The sequence below is a fragment of the Balaenoptera ricei genome, chromosome 15 (assembly GCF_028023285.1).
Source record: "Balaenoptera ricei isolate mBalRic1 chromosome 15, mBalRic1.hap2, whole genome shotgun sequence".
Lineage (NCBI taxonomy): Eukaryota > Metazoa > Chordata > Mammalia > Artiodactyla > Balaenopteridae > Balaenoptera > Balaenoptera ricei.
Genome location: NC_082653.1, coordinates 52,374,602 through 52,400,717, shown reverse-complemented (window position 1 = coordinate 52,400,717; position 26,116 = coordinate 52,374,602). Strand labels below are relative to the sequence as shown.

The 26,116-nt window shown below is 54.3% G+C and overlaps 1 protein-coding gene across 9 annotated transcripts in view; it reads left to right on the top strand.

Moving 5' to 3' along the window:
* Positions 1-22,519, top strand: part of ABCA3 (ATP binding cassette subfamily A member 3) — a 45,184-nt gene extending 22,665 nt beyond the window's left edge. For all 9 annotated transcript variants that reach the window (XM_059897029.1, XM_059897027.1, XM_059897030.1 and 6 more), the window contains 22 exons: positions 947-1,128; positions 3,266-3,409; positions 3,906-4,035; positions 4,536-4,690; positions 4,957-5,112; positions 5,199-5,409; positions 6,414-6,564; positions 8,827-8,925; positions 10,077-10,260; positions 11,042-11,345; positions 13,396-13,669; positions 15,359-15,563; positions 15,920-16,139; positions 16,411-16,569; positions 16,847-17,019; positions 17,635-17,763; positions 17,875-18,069; positions 19,816-20,003; positions 20,477-20,647; positions 20,895-21,085; positions 21,229-21,302; positions 21,677-22,519. In XM_059897029.1, the coding sequence (XP_059753012.1) occupies positions 947-1,128; positions 3,266-3,409; positions 3,906-4,035; positions 4,536-4,690; positions 4,957-5,112; positions 5,199-5,409; positions 6,414-6,564; positions 8,827-8,925; positions 10,077-10,260; positions 11,042-11,345; positions 13,396-13,669; positions 15,359-15,563; positions 15,920-16,139; positions 16,411-16,569; positions 16,847-17,019; positions 17,635-17,763; positions 17,875-18,069; positions 19,816-20,003; positions 20,477-20,647; positions 20,895-21,085; positions 21,229-21,302; positions 21,677-21,808 (3,827 nt within the window). In that variant the 3' untranslated portion in view covers positions 21,809-22,519. The remainder of the gene's footprint in view (positions 1-946; positions 1,129-3,265; positions 3,410-3,905; positions 4,036-4,535; positions 4,691-4,956; positions 5,113-5,198; positions 5,410-6,413; positions 6,565-8,826; positions 8,926-10,076; positions 10,261-11,041; positions 11,346-13,395; positions 13,670-15,358; positions 15,564-15,919; positions 16,140-16,410; positions 16,570-16,846; positions 17,020-17,634; positions 17,764-17,874; positions 18,070-19,815; positions 20,004-20,476; positions 20,648-20,894; positions 21,086-21,228; positions 21,303-21,676) is intronic.
* Positions 22,520-26,116: the final 3,597 nt, after the last annotated feature.

Sequence of the window (26,116 nt, the reverse complement as noted above, 5' to 3'; positions counted from 1 at the left end):
GGTTTTCAAAATTCTATATTGAATTTTCTTCTTTTTTTTTTTTTTTAATTTTCTCCTGTTTTTTATTTTTGGCTGTGTTAGGTGTTTGTTGCTGTACGTGGGCTTTCTCTAGTTGTGGCGAGCAGGGCCTACTCTTTGTTGCGGAGCACGGGCTCTAGGCCTGTGGGCTTCAGTAGTTGTGGCATGCAGGCTCAGTAGTTGTGTCTCACAGGCTCTAGAGTGCAGGCTTCGTAGTTGTGGCACACGGGCTTAGTTGCTCCACGGCATGTGGGATCTTCCCGGACCAGGGATCGAACCCGTGTCCCCTGCATTGGCAGGCAGATTCTTAACCACTGCACCACCAGGGAAGTCCCTGAATTTTCTTAAAATAGACAAACTTCTAGTTGTTTGAAAGTGAACAGTGACCAAGACTGGAGAGCAGCCATTTCCATCAGGGGCCCTCGAGCCAACCCAGGTGGTCCAGCCGCACAGAATCCCCAAGCATCATTTGGACTGTGATGTTGCAAACCAGAGAGAGGACAGAACACCACGAGCACCACTAAACAGAGCTTTATGTATGCTGGGAGTGTTTCCTTTTTTTGAAAAGACTTGTATTAAATGCACCCTCTTCCAGTGTTGGCCTTACCCAGATCACATACGTGTATGTGTGTATGTGTATGTACACGTGTATGTGCATTCGTGTATATGTACAGGTATGTTATGTAGATGGATATGTGTTTATCTGTGTATATGTCATAAATCAAACATGAGCCCCTCTCGTCTGTTCACAAGCTTTTGCTGGTTCTATGACACCGATTTGGTGACTTGCTCTTGTCTGAATGCCTGAAGAAAGTTGTCAGGTTTGCTGTACGCGGGGAGCCGTCACACTGACTTTGCACTGCTGCGCACACATGTGCATTGGCGGCCACGGGTCCGCTTCAGGCCCGTTTCCTGGCGTGTCTTCCAGGCACAGGTGTCCAGTGGCGAGACCTCCTGAGTCCTGTCAACGTGGACGACGACTTCTCCTTTGGGCAAGTGCTCGGCATGCTATTGCTGGACTCCGTCCTCTACAGCCTGGTGACCTGGTATGTGGAGGCCGTCCTCCCAGGCCAGTTCGGCGTGCCCCAGCCCTGGTATTTCTTCATCCTGGTAAGTTCTGACAGCCACCTCTGTGGGGGTGGAGGTGGGCCCAGCGCCCACGCCAGGCCCCTCCAGTCCCTGACATACAATGCATGCCCTGTGCGCTGTCATGAGCCGTGTGTCCTAGAGGCCCCGAGACCCCCACGCCCGAGGTGATCCCTGCACTCCAGGGTCCGAGAGGAGGAGCTGGCGCTGGCTGGCCTGCCACAGGGCCAGTACACAGCCCCCTCCCAGCCATCTTTCTCAAAAAACGTCTTGTTGGGTTTTCTGCCTACAAAGTAATAGAGCTTCTTGTAAAAACGATCACATGCTGGAGTGCACAGCACACTCCCACCCCCCAGAGATGAACATCGCTGACACTTTGAGGTGTAGCTCTTCAGATGATTTTCTATGCATGTGCAGCTATAACATATATACACTTGTTTTTAGAAGGGGGGATTATATTGTAAAAATGCGTGAAACTTGCTTTTTTTTTTTAACGTAACAGTACATCTTAGATATCTTAAGTACATATACATGTGGGTCTATTTACAAATATGCTTCTAGATTTTTATCTACACGTTTATAAATTTTTAAAATTTATTTATAAATATATTTCTATTTAAACATATGTGTTTTTATCAACCAACTTCACTTTTTTTTTTTTTAATATTTATTTATTTATTTAATTTTGTCTGCATTGGGTCTTTGTTGCTGCACGCGGGCTTTCTCTGGTTGCAGAGAGCGGGGGCTAATCTTCGCTGCGGTGCACGGGCTTCTCACTGTGGTGGCTTCTCTTGTTGCAGAGCATGGGCTCTAGGCGTGCGGACTCAGTAGTTGTCGCACACGGGCTCAATAGTTGTGGCTCACAGGCTCTAGAGCGCAGGCTCAGTAGCTGTGGTGCACAGTCCTAGTTGCTCCGCAGCATGTGGGATCTTCCCGGACCAGGGCTCGAACCCGTGTCCCCTGCATTGGCAGGCGGATTCTTAACCACTGCACCACCAGGGAAGCCCCAACTTCACTTTTTTTTTTTTTTTTTTCCAACTTCACTTTTTAATGACTACACAGTATTCCATGGATGTACCACTGTATCATTAACTAATTCCCTGTTGGTGAGCTAGGTTAGCCAGGTGCCGCTTCATCGTTCGTTCTTTGATTCAACAAATATGTATCAAGCATCCATTTACTGTATTTCATCAAATCTAAGATGGCCCTTGGAGAATTCTGTGGCAGTCCAGTGGTTAGGTTAGGACTTGGGCTTTCGCTGCCAGGGTAGGATTCGATCCCTGGTCAGGTAACTAAGATCCCACAAGCCGTGTGGTGCGGCCAAAATAAATAAATAAAAATAAAATAAAGCTATAAATACATTTTTAAAAAATCTAAGATGACCCTGATTCTTAGAGGCACCATTACTTCATCACTAAGAAAGAAAAATACTGACAGTTAAACTATGGCATTTCTGTGATTTGTAAGACACATTCTGATTTCAAAGTCACTTAAAACTTGAGACACGTGTCCCCTAAAACCAATGGACTGTGATATGAGGAACCACCCCAGGCCGTGGGGTATGTGGGGGCTAGAGCTGTGGGTGAGATGTTCTCCCCCTGCAGGGCTTCCCTCCGGGGTGTGGGCGTTCTTCCAGGGCCCTGTGCTCACCTCTCTTGTGACCCTACCCAGCCACTGTGCCATCAGTGTGCCACCCTCAAGTGACACCTGCACTGCCGGGGCCAGACCGTAGAAGGGGAGGCCTCCTCCCAGCAGAGGGAGGCTGGACTTTGGGCTTCTCCTGCTTATTTCACGAGCGCCTGCGTGGCTGAGTGAGGATGCAGCTGGGGGCTCGTCCCACGTGGCTCTGGGCTGGACTTAATGACCTGTCTTTGTATTAAATTCCATTGTTAACTTTCCCTGTATCACCTCTGAGTTGACGTGCACAGTAAGCCCCTTCAGCAGAATAGGAAACAGTCTCAGAGCTTCCTGGGGCAGCTGGGTGCAGAACTGCGCTGGGTCTCACACCAACCCTGGACTCTAAGCAGCGTCTTCCCTGCAGCAGCGCTGAGCAGGGGAGTCTAAGGGCAGCTGCTGTCTGCTCTAGCTTTTCGGTTGGTTGTCACAAACAAAATGAACTGACGTGACTTGGCTGTTTGAGAGCTTCTGATTTCCATCCTAGCCCTCGTATTGGTGCGGGCACCCGAGGACAGTTCTAGGGAAAGAGGAGGAAGATGACGACCCTGAGAAAGTGCTTAGGACCGAGTACTTTGAAGCTGAGCCAGAGGACCTGGTAGCCGGAATCAAGATCAAGCATGTGTCCAAGGTGCCATACCTATGGGGACGGGGACCGCAGGGTCACGGGGCGGAGACCATCCTCTGGGCCTTGTTTCTCCTGGATTCCTGTGGCTGCCCTCTGACCGGCTCTCCTGGGCACCAGCCATCCCTCAGGCTCTGTCCCCAGGGCCCAGTGTGGAGACTCAGGGTCGAGTCAGCAACCCGTGCTGCCCCACTTAACCTCTGACCAGCTTTGCAGTGGATGCTCTCTGTGTTCGCCATGTATGATGCCTGGGCGTCATGGGCCTTCTAGTCCTGCCGAGACACCAAAACACCGGGGTGCTGGGGACCTGGGGTGGGGCGGAGAGCAGCAGGAAGCAGCGGGGCCTCCTCTCAGTCCTCCTCCCGCCTCTCTGCGCTGGTTGGCGGTACTGGGCGTGGTCTCCTCCCCAGACGCTTGGACGGGTATTCCAGAGGGGAGTAGAAGGGGCCCTTTGCAGTGAGGGGCTCCTGAAGTCCGGGGCCACCCTCTGCCTTTCCTGCAGGTGTTCAGAGTGGGGAACAAGGGCAAGGCAGCTGTCAGAGACCTGAACCTGAACCTGTATGAGGGCCAGATCACTGTCCTGCTGGGTCACAACGGCGCGGGGAAGACCACCACCCTCTCCATGCTCACCGGTGAGGGGCCCAGCCTTCATGCCCCACCCTGACCTCCAGGCCCTTCCTTCAAGGCCACCTCAGCGCTGCCCGGCCTTGTGCCCTCAGGTGGCTATTGTCCTCCCCCTGCTGTGCTGATAGCTAGTGGAGCCCCAGGGGCTCTGGGAACAGGATGGGAGCCTCTCAGGCCACACAGAGGTGGCCCCACCCACGCTGATTTGGTCCCGAGCCCACTCTCCTAGAAAGCCGTCCTGGATGAGCCAGCCCAGCCCTGACGGTCGTCCTGTCCTCCCTGAGAACAGGCTCGAGTAGGACCTGGGCTCGGAGAGCGTGGGGGATGCGCCTCTTTCATTCCTTACAAGCCACACATCCTGGCAGTAGGCATCCCCCACCGTCCTCTGTCTCCAGAGACCCACACAGCAGGGTGCACACCGTGTGAACCAGGGAGGCTCAGCACTCCTCGTGCTACTGGAGGATGTTCGCACTGAACTTGAGCCCCGGGGTCTTCTGCTTGGCCCTAGGTCTCTTTCCCCCGACCAGTGGACGGGCGTATATCAGTGGGTACGAAATCTCCCAAGACATGGCTCAGATCCGGAAGAGCTTGGGCCTGTGCCCGCAGCATGACGTCTTGTTTGACAACCTGACTGTTGCAGAACACCTGTATTTCTATGCTCAGGTGAGCTGGCAGGTGACAGGATTCATGGGTCGTCGTGGTTATTCCATCACCTACATGCTCGGGTCCCCAGGGCAGCCATGTGAGCCCTTAGCCTCCCAGCAAACTGAACCTGCTCCGAGGAGGCGTTCACCAATTGCGGGGGGGTGGGTGTCAGGACGCGAGATCCAGCCTGGGGAGGGACGGAGACAGCACCATTCCAGTGCCAGCTGGACGGGCTGGCCTCCCGTCAGAAGCTGCTGCCAGATCTCTGTCCCCTGCTGTGTCAGCTGAAAGGCTTGTCGCGCCAGAAGTGCCCTGAAGAAGTCAAACGCATGCTGCACATCCTCAGTCTGGAGGACAAGCGTGACTCCCGGAGCAGGTTCCTGAGCGGGGGGATGAGGCGCAAGCTCTCCATCGGCATTGCCCTCATCGCAGGCTCCAAGGTAGGGGTGGCGGGGCCTGCAGCACAGCAGCCTGGGCCTAGGACATGGCTCTGCCGTCATCACAAGCCCTTTCCTCTGCCCTCCAGGTGCTGATGCTGGACGAGCCCACCTCGGGCATGGACGCCATCTCCAGGAGGGCCATCTGGGACCTTCTTCAGCAGCACAAAAGTGACCACACCATCCTGCTGACCACCCACTTCATGGATGAGGCCGACCTACTAGGGGACCGCATCGCCATCATGGCCAAGGGGGAGCTGCAGTGCTGCGGGTCATCTCTGTTCCTGAAGCAGAAATATGGTGAGCGGCCGCAGGCAAGCAGCGGGGCAGGCAGCCGAAACTCCATTCTGTGTGGGGTCAGCGTTGCTGGTCCAGTGTGCTGGAGAAAGTATCCACTGGTAACGTTCCCGAAGAGCCCCTGAGATCAGGCAGAGAGAGGCCTTCTCTAGACATCCTGTTCTGCTACCTGTGGGTAGAGACCCGAGGCCCCAGGCAGAGGGGCCTGTGAGAATGAAGAAGGAATGAAGCAGGTAGTCTTGATTTGGAGCATCATTCAGCCTTGAGCAGTGGACTAGCAGTCAAGTGCCAGGGCCACCAAGAGCAGGGGTGCCGTTGCAGAGACCAAGCCCGCTCGCCAGCGTTGCAGCTCCCAAACAAGTGAGGGGCCCACGGCACTGTCTAGGGCTGGTGGGCAGCGCATGGAGTCAGCCCCGTCTTTGCTGTATGAGCATGGCTTTCCATCTCGAGGGCAACTCATGGTCCAACATGGTCCTGGCACGCCAGGTCACATCCATGTCCCGCCAGCAGAAGGAGCCAATACAGAAGACCAGCGCCCCACCCCCAGGACACCCCAGGATTTGCACCCCTCACATCTGCAGCTTTCTCTGGCCAGCACACAGCCCCGAAAGCAGAAGGTGACCTAGTGTGGTCACCATCAGGCTGGGGGGAGGCTGTAAGAGAGTGGCCTTTGTCCTTAGGTTCTGCTACTGAGAAAGCAGGGAGAAGGGGTCTTGGGGACAGTTTGTACCCCAGTATCTGAGACTTGACATCTGAAGTCCAGCTCTGGTTTCACCTCCTTATCATGCTCAGCACCCCAGGTCCTCCAATATCTCTCCCCAGTGGGCGGAGGTGGGGAGGTGAGACCCTCAGGACAGCATTGAGGTGCCCTGAGATGCATCGATTCCAGTTCACTTGCCCCAGCTCTGCAGCCCCTTTCCCAGGAGCCTGACCTGCAGGAGCCCGGGGCCCTGGGCGGGCCAGGAGGAGAGTGGGTTGCAGCCTCACTGGGCTCCTGGGTGTACCAGGCGCAGGCTACCACATGACGCTGGTGAAGGAGCCTCACTGCAACCCCGAGGGCATCTCCCGGCTGGTCCACCACCATGTCCCCAACGCCACCCTGGAGAGCAGTGCCGGAGCAGAGCTGTCGTTCATTCTTCCCAAGGAGAGCACACACAGGTACATACATGTCCCAGAGAGCACGCACAGGTACACATCCTAGAGAGAGCATGCACAGGCACGTGTGTGTCCCAGAGCACCCACAGGTACAGATCTGAGAAGGAGGCTCAGGGAGCCTTAAGGGCTCCGTGTGTAGAGTCACCCACCCTACACCTGTGTGGCTTGGCCAGGGGCACCTCTTAGCTCCTGGGCCTGTGATGGTCGGTACCCACTGAATCTGCTTGCTGGGCCCAGGTTGCCAGGCCTCCCTGTGCGTCAGGGCTGTACCCGAGAAGGAGAAGAGTGGCTCGTCACAGGCTGCTCGGTGCCCTGGTGCCATCCACACTCGGCACGAGGCTCACTCCTCACACCGCAGCCACTCGGGGTTAGTGTGCAGCTGTGAACTCGTGTGTCTTCTTGGTCTCAGAATCTGAGTCATGAACACGGGCCTCATAAACAGAGCAGACTCCCGGTGTGGGGAGGTAAAAACCAAACTCTTAAGTCACATTCAGAAACTTTGGAATAGAAGACTTAAAAGTATATTAATCTTGCTGCAATCTGGATTGAGAAATGTGGTTTTAATCGCGGCAGTGTTCTCTGACTCTTTTTTTTTTTAAATTTATTTATTTATTTATTTATTTTTGGCTGCGTTGGGTCTTTGTTGTTGCGCGCGGGCTTTCTCTAGTTGCAGCTAGCAGGGGATATTCTTCGTTGCGGTGCACGGGCTTCTCATTGCAGTGGCTTCTCTTCTTGCGGGACATGGGCTCTAGGCATGCGGGCTTCAGTAGTTGTGGCTCGCAGGCTCAGTAGTTGTGGCTCGCGGGCTCTAGAGAGCAGGCTCAGTAGTTGTGGTGCACAAGCTTAGTTGCTCTGTGGCATGTAGGATCCTCCTGGACCAGGGCTCGAAACCAGTCCCCTGCATTGGCAGGCAGATTCTTTTTTTTTTTTTTTTGGCTGCATTGGGTCTTCGTTCCTGTGTGCGGGCTTTCTCTAGTTGCGGTGAGCTGTGGCTACTCTTCGTTGCGGTGCATGGGCTTCTCATTGCGGTGACTTCTCTTCTTGTGGAGCATGGGCTCTAGGCACGTGGGCTTCAGTAGTTGTGGCTTGCGGGCTCTAGAGCACAGGCTCAGTAGTTATGGTGCATGGGCTTAGTTGCTCCGCGGCATGTGGGATCTTCCTGGACCAGGGCTCGAACCCGTGTTTCCTGCATTGGCAGGCAGATTCTTAACCACTAAGCCACCAGGGAAGCCCGGCAGATGGATTCTTAACCACTGTGCCACCAGGGGAGTCCTCTCTGACTTAGATATAGTATAATTTGTTTTACACCTACTCTGTTATCACACACACACAAATGTGCTAATGCACATCCTTTTAGAAAAATCTTTGTCAAGATCTCCAATGACTCCTTAGAATAGATTCCCAATAGTGAGGTAAATATTACCAGATTCACTTCTGGAAAGGTGATGTGTTTGAGTTCCCCAGCAGCAGGATAGGGGAGTATCCATTTACTCCACAGTTGCCAACTTTGAGTAAAATTTCTTTTTAATATTTGTGTATCTAATGGGTGAAAATGGCACACACATGCGTAATTGGCATTTTGTGTTTCTTCCATTCCTGCTGGTGGGAGGTTGACTGCTTCCCATGCTTATTGGGCTATAAGCATCGCTTCTTCTGCGTGTTGCATGTTCACGGCTTATGTATTAACATCGACCATTTGTGTTGCAACTTTTTCTAATTTGTTGCTGCCTTTTAATTTTGTGAGATTTTTTTCCCACTGCAGATGGGATTAATGGGTTATATCTTTTCCTTTGTTATTTCTTCTTAGAAAGTATTTCCCTACCCTGTAAGTAAAAGAATATTCATCAGTTTCTTTTGGTTTGCTTTGTGATTTCATGTAGGTGTATAGGTATCGAAGAGTGCCTTATAGGCCAACATACTCAAAAAATGTTATGTGTGGGAATTCCTTGGTGGTCTAGTGGTTAGGCTTCAGCACTTTCCCTGCTGTGGCCTGGGTTCAATCCCTGGTCGGGGAACTGAGATCCTGCTAGCTGCGCGGCATGGCCAAAAAAAAAAAAAGAAGATTATTAAAAAAACATGTTACGTGGGGGGAGAAAGGGTGCGCAGGGGAAGAACAAAGCCTAACTTTTTTTTTTTTGAGAAGGCATCTCAAGGAGCTAACCTTCCTTTGCTCCTCCCCCATGCAGCACAGAGGTGATTATTTAGAAACAAATTATCTAGAAAGTCACTGAGAAGTGACTCATCACTCAGGGTCTTTTTTTTCAGGTTTGAAAGTCTTTTTGCTAAACTGGAGAAGAAGCAGAAGGAGCTGGGCATCGCCAGCTTCGGGGCCTCTGTCACCACCATGGAGGAAGTCTTCCTGCGGTAAGTAAACGTGCGTCTGCATCTGTCTAGGGCTCAGCCTTGCGGATGATTTTTCCAAAGTGTGATAATAAAGCAATCCCCCTGATTGTCATCTGGAACACCCATCTGAGGTGGACCTACAGCCCGGGGGGGTGGGCAGCAGGGCAGTGGGCTGGCTGTCAGAGCCCGAGTTCACATCACAGCCCTATATTAACACTTGCACAGACTCAGCCAGGTTCCTGACACACGCAGTGACTCAGTCAGCAGAGCAGCCGAGCTCTGATCACTGGAAACTCCACTCCCACGTTGTGAGTGTGTTGGCACCTCCCCTGGGGCCCCTCCCGGGAGCACCTCAGCAGCATCAGGCTGGCCAGGCTCCTCTCAGGTCTAGGTAATGATCCCGGAGTGTGTTTCCATCTATGATGAAGATGTGAAATTTAGCCTTCACCACTCAGAACTACGGGGTGAGCTCCAGATGGTTAATACATTGGTCAAACATTGCTTGAATGCTTTATTTAATAGATACAGTGCTAAGAACAAGAAATACAAAAATAAATGTGAGATAGATGTTTTTCCTTGAGGATCGCATACCCTAGAGGAGGCAACAGGATAAGTGAATATAAGTACAGTGCCATTTGAGTCGAGTGGCTCCCTGGCTTCGGTGCGGCCCCGATACCAGGCTCCGCCACAGGGCCTGGCAGACTTACCACCCGCCCGCCCTCCACACACCCGTCTCTGTCTCACCTGTCCCAGTGTTGCCCCTTCTGGAACACACTCTTCTGCTCCCTGGTCTCAGCGTGACAGTGAGCGCCCCAAGCCGCAGTGGCCTGTATTGTGACAAGCCCTCCTGGTGCTGCCATCGTGCCCCAAGCCCCATCCTGTCCCTCTGGAAAGCCCGGGTTATAAATGCTGACTTCGATCAGTCTCCCTGGGAGACCGGGAGGCCCCCATGGGCAGGGCCCTGTCTAGTTGTCTCTCTCCTGGACTTTGCTTGGCTGCCATAGCTGGTGTCCTGGAGATACTTATCGATGAATGAGTGAATGAACAAATGAAGTCCCAGCTGATGGAGCAGATGGCGCTCTGCTTTAGTGCCCCTGACAGTCGCCCGCCTTTGCTGCACCTCTCCCTCCCCGAGGAGCCGAGTTGTGAGTGGGCCTCCATGTCTCGACCAGGGTCGGTAAGCTGGTGGACACCAGCATGGACATCCAAGCCATCCAGCTCCCTGCCCTGCAGTACCAGCACGAGAGGCGGGCGAGCGACTGGGCCGTGGACAGCCACCTGTGCGGGACAATGGACCCAACTGACGGCGTCGGCACCCTGATCGAGGAGAACACTGCCGTCAGGCTCAACACTGGGGTGAGACTGCGCAACCCCGAGCACTGCATGCGTTAGAGGCCGCGGGGGCAGATAGCATAGGGAGGGTCAGCACTCTGGGAAGAGGGCGGATTACAGCTCGTGCTCCCATGGGCTGGCAGGCAGAAGGAAAACCCGGAACATTTTAGTCGAGCACCTGTTGTTTCTCGTTGTTCTAATAACCTGGCCACTCACGAATAAGGGTGAACGCTGCTTATAAGGCTAACAGTGCCCCGTGTACCGAGAGCTTAGAGCTTGCCGTGTGCCCGGCACCCAGTGAGACAGAGGGCAGCACTGGTCCCATTTTACAGACAGGAAGCTGAGGCCTGGGCCAAGGTCGAATGGGCAGCACATGGCGGAGCTGGACTCTGGTCCCTGCCGGCCTGACCTGCACTTAGAGGACAGTGAAGGGCTGAGCGTGGGGAATATAGGCAGTGGGGGGAGGTTTGTCCATCTCCTCTGCTGTGAGGGTGGCCAGAGTCCTCTGACCAGGAGCACGGGGAAAGCAGAGGCCTCGGCTCCCCTCTGGGATAGCAGAGGGTCCCTTAACCTCCTTCGACGGTGGAATAGTGCCTGCCCTGCCACCACAGCTAATGTGAGACCCCCAGGGCCCAGCTGGGACCTATGGGGATGTGTTCTTGTGGGTCTTCCATGTCATCAACTGGGCCCCAGGAGAAGCCCTGGGACCCCAGGCTCATGTGCAGACCGTGCCTGCTGCTGGGGGGCGGGGTCAGGCACTGGCTCTGGGGTGGCGGTTGTATCACCCTCATCCCCTCTGTCGCAGCTGGCCCTCCACTGCCAGCAGTTCTGGGCCATGTTCCTGAAGAAGGCCGCATACAGCTGGCGGGAGTGGAAGATGGTAGCGGCCCAGGTCCTGGTCCCTCTGACATGCATCACCCTGGCCCTCCTGGCCATCAACTACTCCTCCGAGATCTTCGATGACCCCCTCCTGAAGCTGACCTTGGCCGAGTATGGCAGAACCATCATGCCCTTCTCGATTCCCGGGACCTCTCGGCTGGATCAGCAGCTGTCAGAGCATTTGAAAGACATGCTGCAGGCTGAGGGCCAGGAACCTCGAGAGGTGCTGGGTAAGGGGTGTCCCCAGGGGGCTTGGGGCCCGAGTTGTGTTGTCAGAGCCTGCTTCTCAGCCAAGGCACTGTGGACATGTGGGGTGGTTCTTTGCTTAGCAGCATTCCTGGCATCACTCCCACTCCAGACATTGCCAGGTGTCCCCTGGGGGAGAAAATCTTTGCCCTGAGTCAAAGGAAGACAAAAGTCCACGTCTCTAGGGCTAAACTTTGTCCAGGCGGTCATTTACAGAAGTCAGATTCTTCAGGACCATTTACAAATGAAATGTAAAACCTCAGCGATGTTTACGTTACCTTTTTTTGTTTGAGAGGCCGGTCACGATATGCCTTATGTGACATGGTGTTTTCTTCCCACATCCTAAAACCGAAACTATCTTGTGTCCCTGGCGGTGGCAGTTGGACACTGCCCTGGCTTTAGAGCAGGCATCGCACTCTAGTTAAATGGAATATGCTTGAAGTTTTTCACGTTTTTCTGCTCCCCTCCCACTTCCTGGCCAGCAGCTTTGAGGTTCAGCACACTGATGGTCCCAAAATCTTGGCAGGGGTCAGGTTCTTCTTTAGGAAAATGTCGAACGTATCAACGGCCTAGAGCAGGCCGGCACTGCCAGGGGCACCGCTGCCAGGAGGAGCTGCTGCAGCCGGAGTCCCTGCTCGGCCTGCCAGCGATCAGGGCCCTGAGTAGCCCTACTGACAGTGGTGGGCGCCTTGTTTGTCACCCCCATTCCATCCCATCTTGTTTTCTGCCTGTCACTCGGCCTGGTGTGAAGATTTCAGGGCTGTCATGGTGCGTGGTGGCTCCAGGGATTTAGAACAGTGCCGTAGATGCCCGGGCCTGGGAGGGTGTGGAACGCCAGACTGCCTGCTCCCTCATGGAGCGTGGGGACTTTCAGTCCTGAGCACCTTACTGTGGGTGAATTACGCTGCACCTAATGCATCTGACCCTTTTCCTTGTGTGCCAAGAGCCACAGCAGACCTTGCCGGGAGCCTCTGTAACTGTCTCCATTAGGATTCACCAACGGGTCCCTGTCCCCTCGCTGACACTGGGGTCCCACAGTGTGGGTGTCATCGCTGTCCCCAGGCGACAGCTGAGTGAGAGGCAAGGCGGGAGCAGTGAGCGTGTGTGAAATGCTGGTTCCCTGCAGCTGTGCGGCTAGCTGTGGGCTGGGCAGTGTGTGCTCGTGAGCTAGTGGAACTGAATGCCCCCAAGGTCACTCGTGGGTGGACAGCTGACCCCACCCCCGTCAGAACCCCCGCTTGCTCTGTGCCACAGCTGAGGAGCAAAGTGACGGACCTGGCATGATTGGGATTCTGTTGCTGCCCTTGGGTTGCAGGAGAATGCCAGGCATATGGGCTGCCCAGAACCCAACTGCCCAGAGAATCTGATGTGAAGTGGGGATTCGCTGGAGCTCATCCGCGTGTCAAGAGAACAGCTCCTTCTCCCAGGGCCTTTTCCCTCAGGCCACTCTTTTTAAAAACTCTTATTTTTTTATGATTATAAAAGGGTACTTATTCCTTCTTTGAAAACTGGAAAAACAGAGACATAGAGGGACAGTCCTGTGTAATTGCACCCTTGGACGTAGCCCCTCACCCACCCCTGTGGTCCTGAGGGCTGGTCCAAGCCTACCTAGGGCCACCCCTCCCTGCACCTGACTGGGGGCTTCACCCTTCAGGCAGCTCAGAGGTTTCCACAGCTCTGACTTCTGGACCCTCACCTCCTCCTGATCCAGCCTTCTTCCTGCCACGTTGACCCTGGCCCAGGTCCGGGCCCTGTATCTCTGAGAGGCCCTTTAGTGTGTGAACGGGGGGTTTGTGGGGGAGAAGGAAGAGCCTGCCCTGCCACTCAGCTCCTGTGGCTATGGGGGTGTTCCCCCCGAGGCCTGCAGCCCCAGGTCCTGCTGCTCCCCCCGCGTGGCCCCATGGTCCGTGGACGGCGTGCGGGTGGAAGGTGATGCATCCTTTCTGCTGTTCCTCCAGCCCTTCAGAGCCCCACAGAGCAGGGCCTCGGAGGGGGACGCAGGACGCTGCTGACTCTGCCATTGCCCACCCCCAGGTGACCTGGAGGAGTTCCTGATTTTCAGGGCCTCGGTGGAGGGGGGCGGCTTTAACGAGCGGTGCCTGGTGGCGGCATCCTTCAGAGACGTGGGCGAGCGCACGGTGGTCACTGCCCTGTTCAACAACCAGGCGTACCACTCGCCGGCCACCGCGCTGGCCATCGTGGACAACCTTCTGTTCAAGCTGCTGTGCGGCCCTCAGGCCTCCATCACGGTCTCCAACTACCCTCAGCCCCGGAGTGCCCTGCAGGCCGCCAAGGATCAGTTCAACGAGTATGTGCACTGTCCCCCCACCTCAGGACCCCATCCCCGCATGGTCAGGACCTGGCCCAGCCCAGTCAGGACCCTGCTCCCATCTGGTCGGGACCCCTCACCAGGACTGACCACCTCAGGCACTGCCAGGGACCCCCAAGGGCCACAGCGGTAAAAACAGCATTGTTTCTGCCCTCAGGAATCTCCCAGTTCTTGGCTGGGGACTCCTGCCCCACATCCTTCTCAGCCTTCCATACTCAGCCTTCCCTTGGACAGCAGATAAGCTGGTGAGACCACAGCCCCCATACACCCAGGCCCCACGGGAGACTCCTGAGGATTTGGAGGGCCGTGCCCTCTTCCCAAATCTGCACCCGGCTCTTGCTGGCCACTGTCCCTGGGGGATCCGAGTGTCTGCTCCCGTCCAGCCTGCAGCACGCAGCTGTTGTGTGTGTCGCTGCCCCTCAGTGGCCTCGAGTCAGGGAGCCCGTTGGGCATCTCTGTCCTTAGGCCTGTCACACCATCATGTGTGTGGGACTCTCCCTCTTCCTGGTTGCAGAGTCCCCAGACCACTGGGGACCGTCCAGAGGAAGCCGGAAAAATCAATTAATTTCAGAACCATCACCCTACCTCAGGGCAGTTAATCAGTGGGGGGCGGTTTCATCCCCACTTCCCATTTTAGACTGTGCCCTGGCCCTCTAGTGTCTCCCTCCCCCTCTGCTCTCTCCAGTCCCCACCACGGAAGCAGAGACACAGCGGTGGTCCTCTGTTCTCGCCATGCCGGGGATCAGGCTGAGGAGTCGGGCTTAGTAGGGTGACAGTGGACAAGGAACAGGAGTTTTCATTTTGTTGTAACAGCTCTAGGAGATATAATCCACCTGCCATACAGTTCACCTGTTCACGGTGTACAACTGAACAGTTTCTAGTATATTCAGAGTCGTGGAGACATCACCACAATATAATTTTATTGAACGTTTTCATTATCCCTGAAAGAAACCCCGGGACCACTGGCAGTCACTCCCCATTCCTCTTTCCTCCACCTCTAAGCAGCCAGGAGTCTGCTTTCTGTCTCCGTGGATTTGCCTGTCCTGGACATTTCACGTAGATGGAATCAGATACCACGTGCGTGGCCTTTCATGACTGGCTTCTTTCACTCTTGAGGCTCATCCACGTTGTGTTAGCACTTCACTCAGTACATAGCATCCATTTGTCCCAGCACCATTTGTTGAACCTTTCGTGGGGTGGGGGTGTTTTAAGCTACAGAATAATGCTGTCAGCGCTGGTTTCTGGAACATGTTGCTGGCACCTGAATGTCCTGCCCACTCAAGAGCGGGGAGACGGCCACCACCCTGATGCTGTGCCCGACAGCGGGTCTGACTGGGGCAGCCAGAGAGAGCGAGGTGGAGGTCTCAGATCCATACCTGAGTGTCTGTGGGGAGTGGGTGGCACGGGGACAGATTGAAGGCAACTGGGAGAGTGGCACTGCCATCATTGGGGATAGGATGTCCAGAGGAGGAGCTGTTCTCAGGGGGATGGAATTTTCCTGGTGCAGAGACCCTGAGGCTCTCATGTTCTCTCTTAAACCCTTTAGTGGCTGGGCCACTGCATCACCTGCTTTGGACAGTAGTGACCCAGCACTTGATACCCCCACCTGCCCGGACATGCTGTGCTCTGTCCCTGACCTGTCGGTGCGCCCCCTCCTCACCCCCGCAGGGGCCGGAAGGGATTCGACATCGCCCTCAACTTGCTCTTCGCCATGGCGTTCTTGTCCAGCACATTCTCCATCCTGGCGGTCAGCGAGAGGGCCGTCCAGGCCAAGCACGTGCAGTTTGTGAGCGGAGTCCACGTGGCTACTTTCTGGCTCTCGGCTCTGCTGTGGGACCTCATGTCCTTCCTCGTCCCCAGTCTGCTGCTGCTGGTGAGCTGCATGGTGCTGGGGCCCTTCCCCCACGCGTCCAGGGGGCTTGCCTTGGGGACCCTGCGTGGACTGAAACCAGCCTGGGGTCCATGCTGGCAGCTCAGCCCCCGTTGCGGGAGGAGGTTAGGAATGCCCTGGCAGCCCCCCTCGCCTGTCTGCACACCCCCAGCCTCTGCCCCCCTTTGGTAGGTAGGGCCCTGGAGCAGGTGCCCTGGTGGACAGCTCCCTGTTTCCTCAGGGAGGATACCAGGAGAGCCACGGAGGTGGGTGGGGGGCAGACACGGTCAGAGGGGCTGATGGGCCTGGGCTCATGCGCCCCCTGTGGGCACGCCGGCCGCCTGTCTGTGCTGCTGCAGGTGGTGTTCAAAGCCTTCGACGTGCACGCCTTCACGCAGGACGGCCACGTGGCCGACGCCCTGCTGCTGCTCATGCTCTATGGCTGGGCCATCATCCCCCTCATGTACCTGATGAGCTTCTTTTTCTCTGGGGCGGCCACCGCCTACACGAGGCTGACCATATTCAACATCTTGTCGGGCATCGCCACTTTCCTCGTGGTCACCATCATGCGCATCCCAGGTGGGAGCCAGGAGACCACCTCCCTGCACCCCCATCCCTGCACCCACAGAGCTGCTCAGCCCGATGGGGGAGGCCCAGATGGGGGCACCGGGCAGGCCGGTGGGGCCGCCTGCCAGAGGTGCTGCCCCGGAGGCCTGGTGCCTGATCCCTGGGGGAGGCACAGCTGGCTATGCAGGGAACTCCGGAAACCTGCCCTTCCCGATTGCTCTGTTCTTGGAGGCAGGTGCGGTGTGTCCTCCAGCGCTGACTTGTCTGTGCCTCCTCCCCACAGCGGTCAAGTTAGAAGAACTTTCCAGAACCCTGGACCGCGTGTTCCTGGTGCTGCCCAACCACTGTTTGGGGATGGCGGTCAGCAGTTTCTACGAGAACTACGAGACAAGGAGGTACTGCACCTCCTCCGAGGTGGCAGCCCACTACTGCCGGAAACACAGTGAGTGTCCAGGCCTCTCTCGGCACAGCCTGTCCCCCATCGCAGGCACAAGGGCCACCTCGCATGGTGAAGCCACCAAAACGCAGGAGGTGCTTGGGGCCCCCGTGTGGCAGTGACACACCCTCGGAAGCCCAGTGGGCCCCGCGCCAGCGCATCCTCCACCCTGGGGGCTGGGTGCAGGCACCTCACGGTCCCAGAGAGAGGGTCATGGGCTGGGACCCCGGAGGGGAGGGGCGCTCAGGGCATGGCCACAGCACCCTGTCCCTTGCTTGCATAGACATCCAGTACCAGGAGAACTTCTATGCATGGAGCGCTCCGGGGGTTGGCAGGTTCGTGACCTCCATGGCCACCTCAGGGTTTGCCTACCTCACCCTGCTGTTCCTCATTGAGACTGATCTGCTGTGGAGGCTGAAGGCCTGCCTGTGTGCCTTCTGGAGGAGGCGAGCGCTGGTGAGTAGCTCCAGGGCCCCCGTCTGGCCTCTGGCTGCTCTGCGTAGGGCGCCCTCCAACCGAGGTTGGGCTTCCTTGGGGCCACCACACAGGGAGGGCCTCAACACTGGCCACAGCCCGGCTGCGTGTCCATCGGCAGCGCTCGCAGCCTGGGAGGGGCTGCGGCCTCACCGTCCCCAGGGGCTCTCCTTCCCAAGACCCTGAAGCCATGGAGTCGAGGGAGCCTGGGGCCTCAGGGACCTCGGTCTCAGTGGAGGCATGTGGGCTGGGGCGCCCTCATGTTTGTCACATACATTCTCTCCCTAAACAAACAAAACCTGTTGAGACAGCATTGGATGGACAGGAACCCAGGGCTAATTGGGGTTAAGATATGACTTTTCTAAGAAAAGGGGTTTCGTGGTTTTCTCCATGAGTCCTGCACCGTCCTTGTCCCCCAGGTAGTTTGTGTCTCCTCGAGGCAAATGTTAGCCCTTACGGCTGCCCAGCTCTCCTTGTGGGAGGTCTGAGTCGGCACACGTGGGGCTGAGCTGGGGTGAGTAGTTTAGCCCTTCCTCCCATGGGGAAGGACCTCTCTGGCGGGAGCTCACCCTGGTGGTCTTTCTCCGGAACAATTAGACAGAAGTGTACACCCAGACGTCAGCGCTTCCTGAAGACCAGGACGTGGTGGATGAAAGGAACCGCATCCTGGCCCCCAGCCTGGACTCCCTGCTGGACACGCCTCTGATTATCAAGGAGCTCTCCAAGGTGAGGCGGGCCCTCTCTCCGCGGGTCTATCCCCCGGCCCCCCCCCCAGAGCTGGCTCCCGGCTGTCCCCAAGCCTCCGCACAGCTGTGTTTTCTCCCGGGCACTGTGCAGGTGTATGAGCAGCGAGCGCCCCTCCTCGCCGTGGACAAGGTCTCCCTCGCAGTCCAGAAAGGGGAGTGCTTTGGCCTGCTGGGTTTCAACGGAGCCGGCAAAACCACGACTTTCAAAATGCTGACTGGGGAGGAGACCATTACTTCTGGGGACGCCTTTGTTGGGGGCTACAGCATCAGCTCTGACATCGGGAAGGTGGGTACAGCCAGGGAGGCAAGAAGAAGGGCACCCGGGAGGTAGGGATGGGGCTTGTCTCTGGCTCATGGTTCATGGACAACAGGACGAGGCAGTGACCGCGGCCAAAGGTAAGCAAGTGATGGGGAGAAGACTGAGGAGATTACAGCCCCCTCGGCCAGACGGGACCAGGCCTGGCAGGCGGGCCGAGACCGGGTCCCTCCCGGAGAAGTGGCTTCTTTGGACCTGGGCACAGAGTGGCACCCACAGAACTCTGCCCACTGGAAAGAACTCTAGTCTGTGTGCATAGATTTATAATAATGGTGTTCTGGGCTGTTCAAACCAGACGTCCCACCGAGAACCAAAAGCAGGATAAAATGTTAATGACAAACCACATAGTTAAGAGCATCGAAGAGCCCGAGGCATGGTGAAGACCTCCGCAATCTGCAAGCCCCGAGAGGCTCCACCGGAGTGCCCCTGCACAGAGGGCGCTATGGTCCCGGTGACTGGGTTTAGGGACCTTATCGAGTGTATGGGGCAGAAACAAAGGACCACCCCTCTACGTTAGGATGAAGCAGGCCACCCTCCTGCTCTCCCTACCCCCGGGGATTGCATGGACGGTTTCCCGTGTGCTGAGCAGGGCAGGGGAAGGAACAGAGAAGATGCTTGTGCCTGGGAATGACTGCATCTCCTGAACTGGCAGCAGGGGCTTCCAGGTGGCTCTGCCACCACACTGCAGCTCACACCCTCTCTGCAGGAAGGTTTTCATCCTAGGCCTCCAAGAGCCCCTCACATAGTGCTTCAAGGCCTGTGAGCAGTGCACAAGCAAAGCAAACAAAGCAGACAGGGTGCTGCGGCTGGAGCCCACAGACACAAGGGCTCCACGGCAGGACAAGCCCACCACTTTGGATTTGCCGTTACCAGACCCAGATTATAAAACAACTGTGTTACTGTGTTCAAATAAACAGACAAGATTGAAATTATACGCAAGGAAGAGGAAACTGTAAATGTGATCTAGGAAATGGAGGCAAGGTGAGAAGTCTGAAATACGTTTAATCTGAGTTCCAGCAGGAAAGGAGAGAACGGGGGGAGAGGTAGTAACTGCCATGGTCATGGCCAAGAACTTTCCCAGACCAATTAAGAACAGATTCCAGAAGTCTAAGAACCCCAAAGAGGTTAAAGAAAAAGAAACCACATCTCTGGAATCCACAGAAACCAGGCTTGCCTGTCCCCACCAGCTGCCGAACGTGGCTGGAGGTGGAGGCCTGCCACGCGGCATCCTGGCTGTGCTGAACGTAGCCACTTGTTCCGAGACCAGCTGCCATGCCATCTGCCCAGGTGACGCCCCACCCCAAAGGTGTTGCCAGCAAACATCTCTTAATAGAGGAGGAAAAAGAAAGGTCCCAGCACACATTAGATGTTTGTCAAGCGTCTAATGAACGGGTATCTGTCAGCTGTAAAGCATTGCATGGACACGGTCACTTTGTATAATCAATGCATTCTTGCATCCATCCGCCCCTGTGCTGCCCGGGGTAGACCGGTTTCTGACCTGTCTCTGACCCCTGGGTGCGGGGCAGTCTGGCTCCCGGTGCCTACCCCGCCACTGAGCCAGCCAAGCCCCTCCAGCAACCCCAACAAAGTGCTGCTCGGCAAACTTTGGCAGTGGGAGGCCGCCAGGGCCTGTGCACCGACTGAGGGACCACCCTAGACAGATCCCCTGAGAGAAACCCTCTGACCTGCTGTCTCCCGGCTGTGCTCCAACCCCAGATGCGGCAGCGGATTGGCTACTGCCCCCAGTTTGATGCCCTGCTGGACCACATGACGGGCCGGGAGACACTGGTCATGTACGCCCGGCTCCGGGGCGTCCCCGAGTGCTACATCAGCGCCTGCGTGGAGAACACGCTGCGGGGCCTGCTCCTGGAGCCGCACGCCAACAAGCTGGTCAGGACGTACAGGTGCGCCTGTGTTCCGGCCCCTGCCCTGCCCCCCGCCTCAGTGACCTCAGGCCTTCCCAGGGTGGAGTCAGGCTCTCTGTTACCATAGAGCGGGGGGCACGCGGGTCAGGGGCTGGAGCTCCCACCCATCATTCCAGGATCAGTGAGGATTTGGCAGCATGGCCCAGGCAGCTCCAGATGAGAGGGGCTGCCCCTCAGGTTCCTGCCACCTGGAGGCACAGCCAGGACCCCCTGTCAGGCCCCCTTAGGTGCAGACAGGTGGTGTTACTGCTCTGTGTGGGGCTGTGGACCAACCCCCTGGGCACAGCTCTCTCTAGGGCTTCCTACTCTATGAGGTGGGCTTTCCAGGCACGCTCACCTCATTCTTCTTCACCTGGGACACTCTGCCATCACTGGGCCCGGTCCTGTGCTGGGACCCGGAGAGCCCATGCTAATCATCCGCCTTACCTTCCCCTGCACCCCCTCTGCCCTAGCGGCGGCAACAAGCGGAAGCTCAGCACCGGCATTGCCCTGCTTGGAGAGCCAGCAGTCATCTTCCTGGACGAGCCGTCCACTGGCATGGACCCCGTGGCCCGGCGCCTGCTCTGGGACACCGTGGCAAGGGCCCGCGAGTCCGGAAAGGCCATCGTCATCACCTCCCACAGGTAAAGCCAGGACCGGGGCTGTAGGAGGGGTGGGCCGGGAGGGGCTGGGTGGACAGAAGACCTGTCAGCATCTGGTGAAGTCTGAGGAGAATCCCTAGGCTCTACCGTGTGGGCCACACCCTGAGTATGGGAATCAGGAACAGCCTGATCTGGGCATCAGTACTTTCCCATGTGCACAGCTTTTGATGTGGAGGGTGGGCATCAGCATCCCCCAGTGCTATATCAGGCCTGCACTCCCTCTTCCCAGCATGGAGGAGTGTGAGGCCTTGTGCACCCGGCTGGCCATCATGGTGCAGGGTCAGTTCAAGTGCCTGGGCAGCCCACAGCACCTCAAGAGCAAGTTTGGCAGTGGCTACTCCCTACGGGCCAAGATCCGGAGCGACAGGCAGCAGGAAGCCCTGGAAGAGTTCAAGGCATTCGTGGACCTGACCTTCCCAGGTGTGTGCCGCTGTGCAGAGGTCGTCTGTGCGTCTGTCCATCCCTGACCCCTGGGACGAGGGCCACGATTCCAGGGGCCTGGGCCTCCCTCCCTTGGCCATCCAGCCCGGCCCTCAGGGGGACACGGTCTCTCCTTTGTGCAGGTAGCGTCCTGGAAGATGAGCACCAAGGGATGGTCCATTACCACCTGCCTGGCAGTGACCTCAGCTGGGCGAAGGTGAGCTTGGGCCCCACTGGGCCTCCAGCAGTTGCTCCTTCTCCAGCCAGCTCTTTCCAAGGAGGAATCACTTTCAGTTTCTGCTCTAACACTCACCCTAATATCTGCTAGGTTTGGGGGTTTATACCTCAAATATCTGAGTTGGAAAAAAAATGGTGCAAAAAAGGAGACTGGCCCAGAGAGGTAACACATCTTGCCCAAAGGTCATACTCTGAGCTGGGAAGAGTCAGGAGGAAGCCTGGTGCCGGGGCCTGCTCGCCCCGTGCAGGGGTAGGATCTCTGGTGGCCTTACCACCCCCTATGGCCAGAGGAGTCCCAGACCAGCCGAGGAGCCAGGCCCTGGCTTGTTAACAGTGGCTTTTCTGCTTCCAAAGGTGTTTGGTGTTCTGGAGAAGGCCAAGGAGAAGTATGGCATGGACGACTACTCTGTGAGCCAGATCTCGCTGGAGCAGGTCTTCCTGAGCTTCGCCCACCTGCAGCCACCTGTCGAGGACGAGGGGCCGTGAGGAGCCGGGCTCACAGGTGGGCATCCTCTCTTGCTCCGAGTTCACCTCATCCTACACCTTTATTTCTGATCACTGTTTTCTACAATGGATTGAAGAATCAAGGCACAGTATGGACCGGGTGTGTCGCGCCCTCACGCTGGGAAGCAGCATGGGAACGTCCGCGTCTCAGGCATTCTGAAGCCCGCTGTCCAGAACTCAAGATCCCCACCAAGAGCGTGTCGGGCAGTCTGTGTGGGCAGGCTGCGGGGTCTGGGCGGAGAGCTGTCCCGGAAGGGGCCTCACTGACCCAGGGGTCGAGAGTACCCAGCCATACCGCTGCGTTCGCACCTGGCATGGAGCTTCCCTGGGGTGAAAGGGGAGGCCTGCAGGACAGTGGGCATCGGGCTCACCAGGCTGCCCAGGATGGACAGAAAGACGCCTGTCACTGTCCTCAGGGGTGATACGGCTGAATTAGGCACTGAGGTCTTGGTTTCCAGTGCAGCTGGGTGTCCTGGAGTCCCTCTCCTGAGAGGGTGGACACTGCGCCAGACAGAGCCGGCCCTGAGCCCAGCGTCATCCCACCAGTGTCTTCCAGAGTGGCCGGTGAGGGGAGGGGTGAGCCACAGGCCGGGAGGCCAGTTGGGGACCACCGTGGGGCTGAGCAGCCACCCATGGAGGGCACACCTAGTGCGTGGTGACTGTCCGCAAAATAAAGGCTGGGAGGGAACATGACCGTGGTCTGTGAGTCACGAGGTGGGCCCCCGGGCCCCGTCACCCAGTGCAGTCCCAGCACGAGCCTCCTGTGTCAAGTTCCAGACAAAAACAAGTGCTCGTTTTTCCCGATACGTAGTCAGTTTACAGAACTCGCTGCTGTGGAATAAGCCAAAAATGCAAGTGCACAATCAGGGTAGCTAAATGGCCACCTGAAAGACCCTTTGTCCAGGGTGAGGAAAGAGGCATGTAGGGTTGGCAGAGGAGGGTGTGGAGCTGGGTGGGCAGGAGGCCTTTGGCTCCAGGGCCACTCGTGGGCTTTACACCATTTTCCAGGAGAGTTTTCTTCAGCATCAGCTCCCTTTTATTGACGCACTCTTATTTCTTTTTTTTTTTTTTAAACATCTTTATTGAAGTATAATTGCCTTACAATGGTGTGTTAGCTTCTGCTTTATAACAAAGTGAATCAGTTATACATATACAATATGTTTCCATATCTCTTCCCTCTTGCATCTCCCTCCCTCCCACCCTCCCCATCCCACCCCTCTAGGTGGTCACAAAGCATGGAGCTGATCTCCCTGTGCTATGCGGCTGCTTCCCACTAGCTATCTATTTTACATTTGGTAGTGTATATATGTCCATGACACTCTCTCACCCTGTCACATCTCACCCCACCTCCTCCCCATATCCTCAAGTCCATTCTCTAGTAGGTCTGTGTCTTTATTCCTGTCTTGCCACTAGGTTCTTCATGGCCTTTTTTTTTTTCCCTTAGATTCCGTATATATGTGTTAGCATGCTGTATTTGTTTTTCTCTTTCTGACTTACTTCACTCTGTATGACAGACTCTAACTCCATCCACCTCATTACAAATACCTCCATTTCATTTCTTTTTATGGCTGAGTAATATTCCATTGTATATATGTGCCACATCTTCTTTATCCATTCATCTGTCGATGGACATTTAGGTTGCTTCCATGTCCTGGCTATTGTAAATAGAGCTGCAATGAACATTTTGGTACATGACTCTTTTTGAACTATGGTTTTCTCAGGGTATATGCCCAGTAGTGGGATTGCTGGGTCGTATGGTAGTTCTATTTGTAGTTTTTTAAGGAACCTCCATACTGTTCTCCATAGTGGCTGTATCAATTTACATTCCCACCAACTGTGCAAGAGTGTTCCCTTTCCTCCACACCCTCTCCAGCATTTATTTTTTCTAGATTTTTTGATGATGGCCATTCTGACCGGTGTGAGATGATATCTCATTGTAGTTTTGATTTGCATTTCTCTAATGATTAATGATGTTGAGCATCCTTTCATGTGTCTGTTGGCCATCTGTATATCTTCTTTGGAGAAATGTCTGTTTAGGTCTTCTGCCCATTTTTGGATTGTGTTGTTCGTTTTTTTGTTATTGAGCTGCATGAGCTGCTTGTAAATCTTGGAGATTAATCCTTTGTCAGTTGCTTCATTTGCAAATATTTTCTCCCATTCTGATGGTTGTCTTTTGGTCTTGTTTATGGTTTCCTTTGCTGTGCAAAAGCTTTTAAGTTTCATTAGGTCCCATTTGTTTATTTGTGTTCTTATTTCCATTTCTCTGGGAGCTGGGTCAAAAAGAATCTTGCTGTGATTTATGTCAAAGAGTGTTCTGCCTATGTTTTCCTCTAAGAGTTTGATAGTGTCTGGCCTTACACTTAGGTCTTTAATCCATTTTGAGTTTATTTTTGTGCATGGTGTCAGGGAGTGTTCTAATTTCATACTTTTACATGTATCTGTCCAATTTTCCCAGCACCACTTATTGAAGATGCTGTCTTTTCTCCACTGTATATGCTTGCCTCCTTTATCGAAGATAAGGTGACCATATGTGCGTGGGCTTATCTCTGGGCTTTCTATCCTGTTCCATTGATCTAGATTTCTGTTTTTGTGCCAGTACCAAACTGTCTTGATTACTGTAGCTTTGTAATATAGTCTGAAATCAGGGAACCTGATTCCCCCAGCTCCATTTTTCATTCTCAAGATTGCTTTGGCTATTCGGGGTCTTTTGTGTCTCCATACAAATTGTGAAATTTTTTGTTCTAGTTCTGTGAAAAATGCCAGTGGTAGTTTGATAGGGATTGCATTGAATCTGTAGATTGCTTTGGGTAGTAGAGTCATTTTCACAATGTTGATTCTTCCAATCCAAGAACATGGTATATCTCTCCATCTATTTGTATCATCTTTAATTTCTTTCATCAGTGTCCTATAATTTTCTGCATACAGGTCTTTTGTCTCCTTAGGTAGGTTTATTCCTAGATATTTTATTCTTTTTGTTGCAATGGTAAACGGGAGTGTTTTCTTAATTTCACTTTCAGATTTTTCATCATTAGTATATAGGAATGCAAGAGATTTCTCTGCATTAATTTTGTATCCTGCTAATTTACCAAATTCATTGATTAGCTCTAATAGTTTTCTGGTAGCATCTTTAGGATTCTCTATGTATAGTATCATGTCATCTGCAAACAGTGACAGCTTTACTTCTTTTCCGATTTGGATTCCTTTTATTTCTTTGTCTTCTCTGATTGCTGTGGCTAACACTTCCAAAACTATGTTGAATAATAGTGGTGAGAGTGGGCAACCTTGTCTTGTTCCTGATCTTAGTGGAAATGGTTTCAGTTTTTCACCATTGAGGACAATGTTGGCTGTGGGTTTGTCATATATGGCCTTTATTATGTTGAGGAAAGTTCCCTCTATGCCTACTTTCTGCAGGGCTTTTATCATAAATGGATGTTGAATTTTGTCAAAAGCTTTCTCTGCATCTATTGAGATGATCATATGGTTTTTCTCCTTTAATTTGTTAATATGATGTATCACGTTGATTGATTTGCGTATATTGAAGAATCCTTGCATTCCTGGGATAAACCCCACTTGATCATGGTGTATAATCCTTTTAATCTGCTGTTGGATTCTGTTTGCTAGTATTTTGTTGAGGATTTTTGCATCTGTGTTCATCAGTGATATTGGCCTGTAGTTTTCTTTCTTTGTGACATCTTTGTCTGGTTTTGGTATCAGGGTGATGGTGGCCTCGTAGAATGAGTTGGGGAGTGTTCCTCCCTCTGCAATATTTTGGAAGAGTTTGAGAAGGATAGGTGTTAGCTCTTCTCTAAATGTTTGATAGAATTCACGTGTGAAGCCATCTGGTCCTGGGCTTTTGTTTGTTGGAAGATTTTTAATCACAGTTTCAATTTCAGTGCTTGTGATTGGTCTGTTCATATTTTCTATTTCTTCCTGGTTCAGTCTTGGCAGGTTGTGCATTTCTAAGAATCTGTCCATTTCTTCCAGGTTGTCCATTTTATTGGCATAGAGTTGCTTGTAGTAATCTCTCATGATCTTTTGTATTTCTGCAGTGTCAGTGGTTACTTCTCCTTTTTCATTTCTAATTCTATTGATTTGAGTCTTCTCCCTTTTTCTCTTGATGAGTCTGGCTAATGGTTTATCAATTTTGTTTATCTTCTCAACGAACCAGCTTTTAGTTTCATTGATTTTTGCTATTGTTTCCTTCATTTCTTTTTCATTTATTTCTGACCTGATCTTTATGATTTCTTTCCTTCTGCTAGCTTTGGGGTTTTTTTGTTCTTCTTTCTCTAA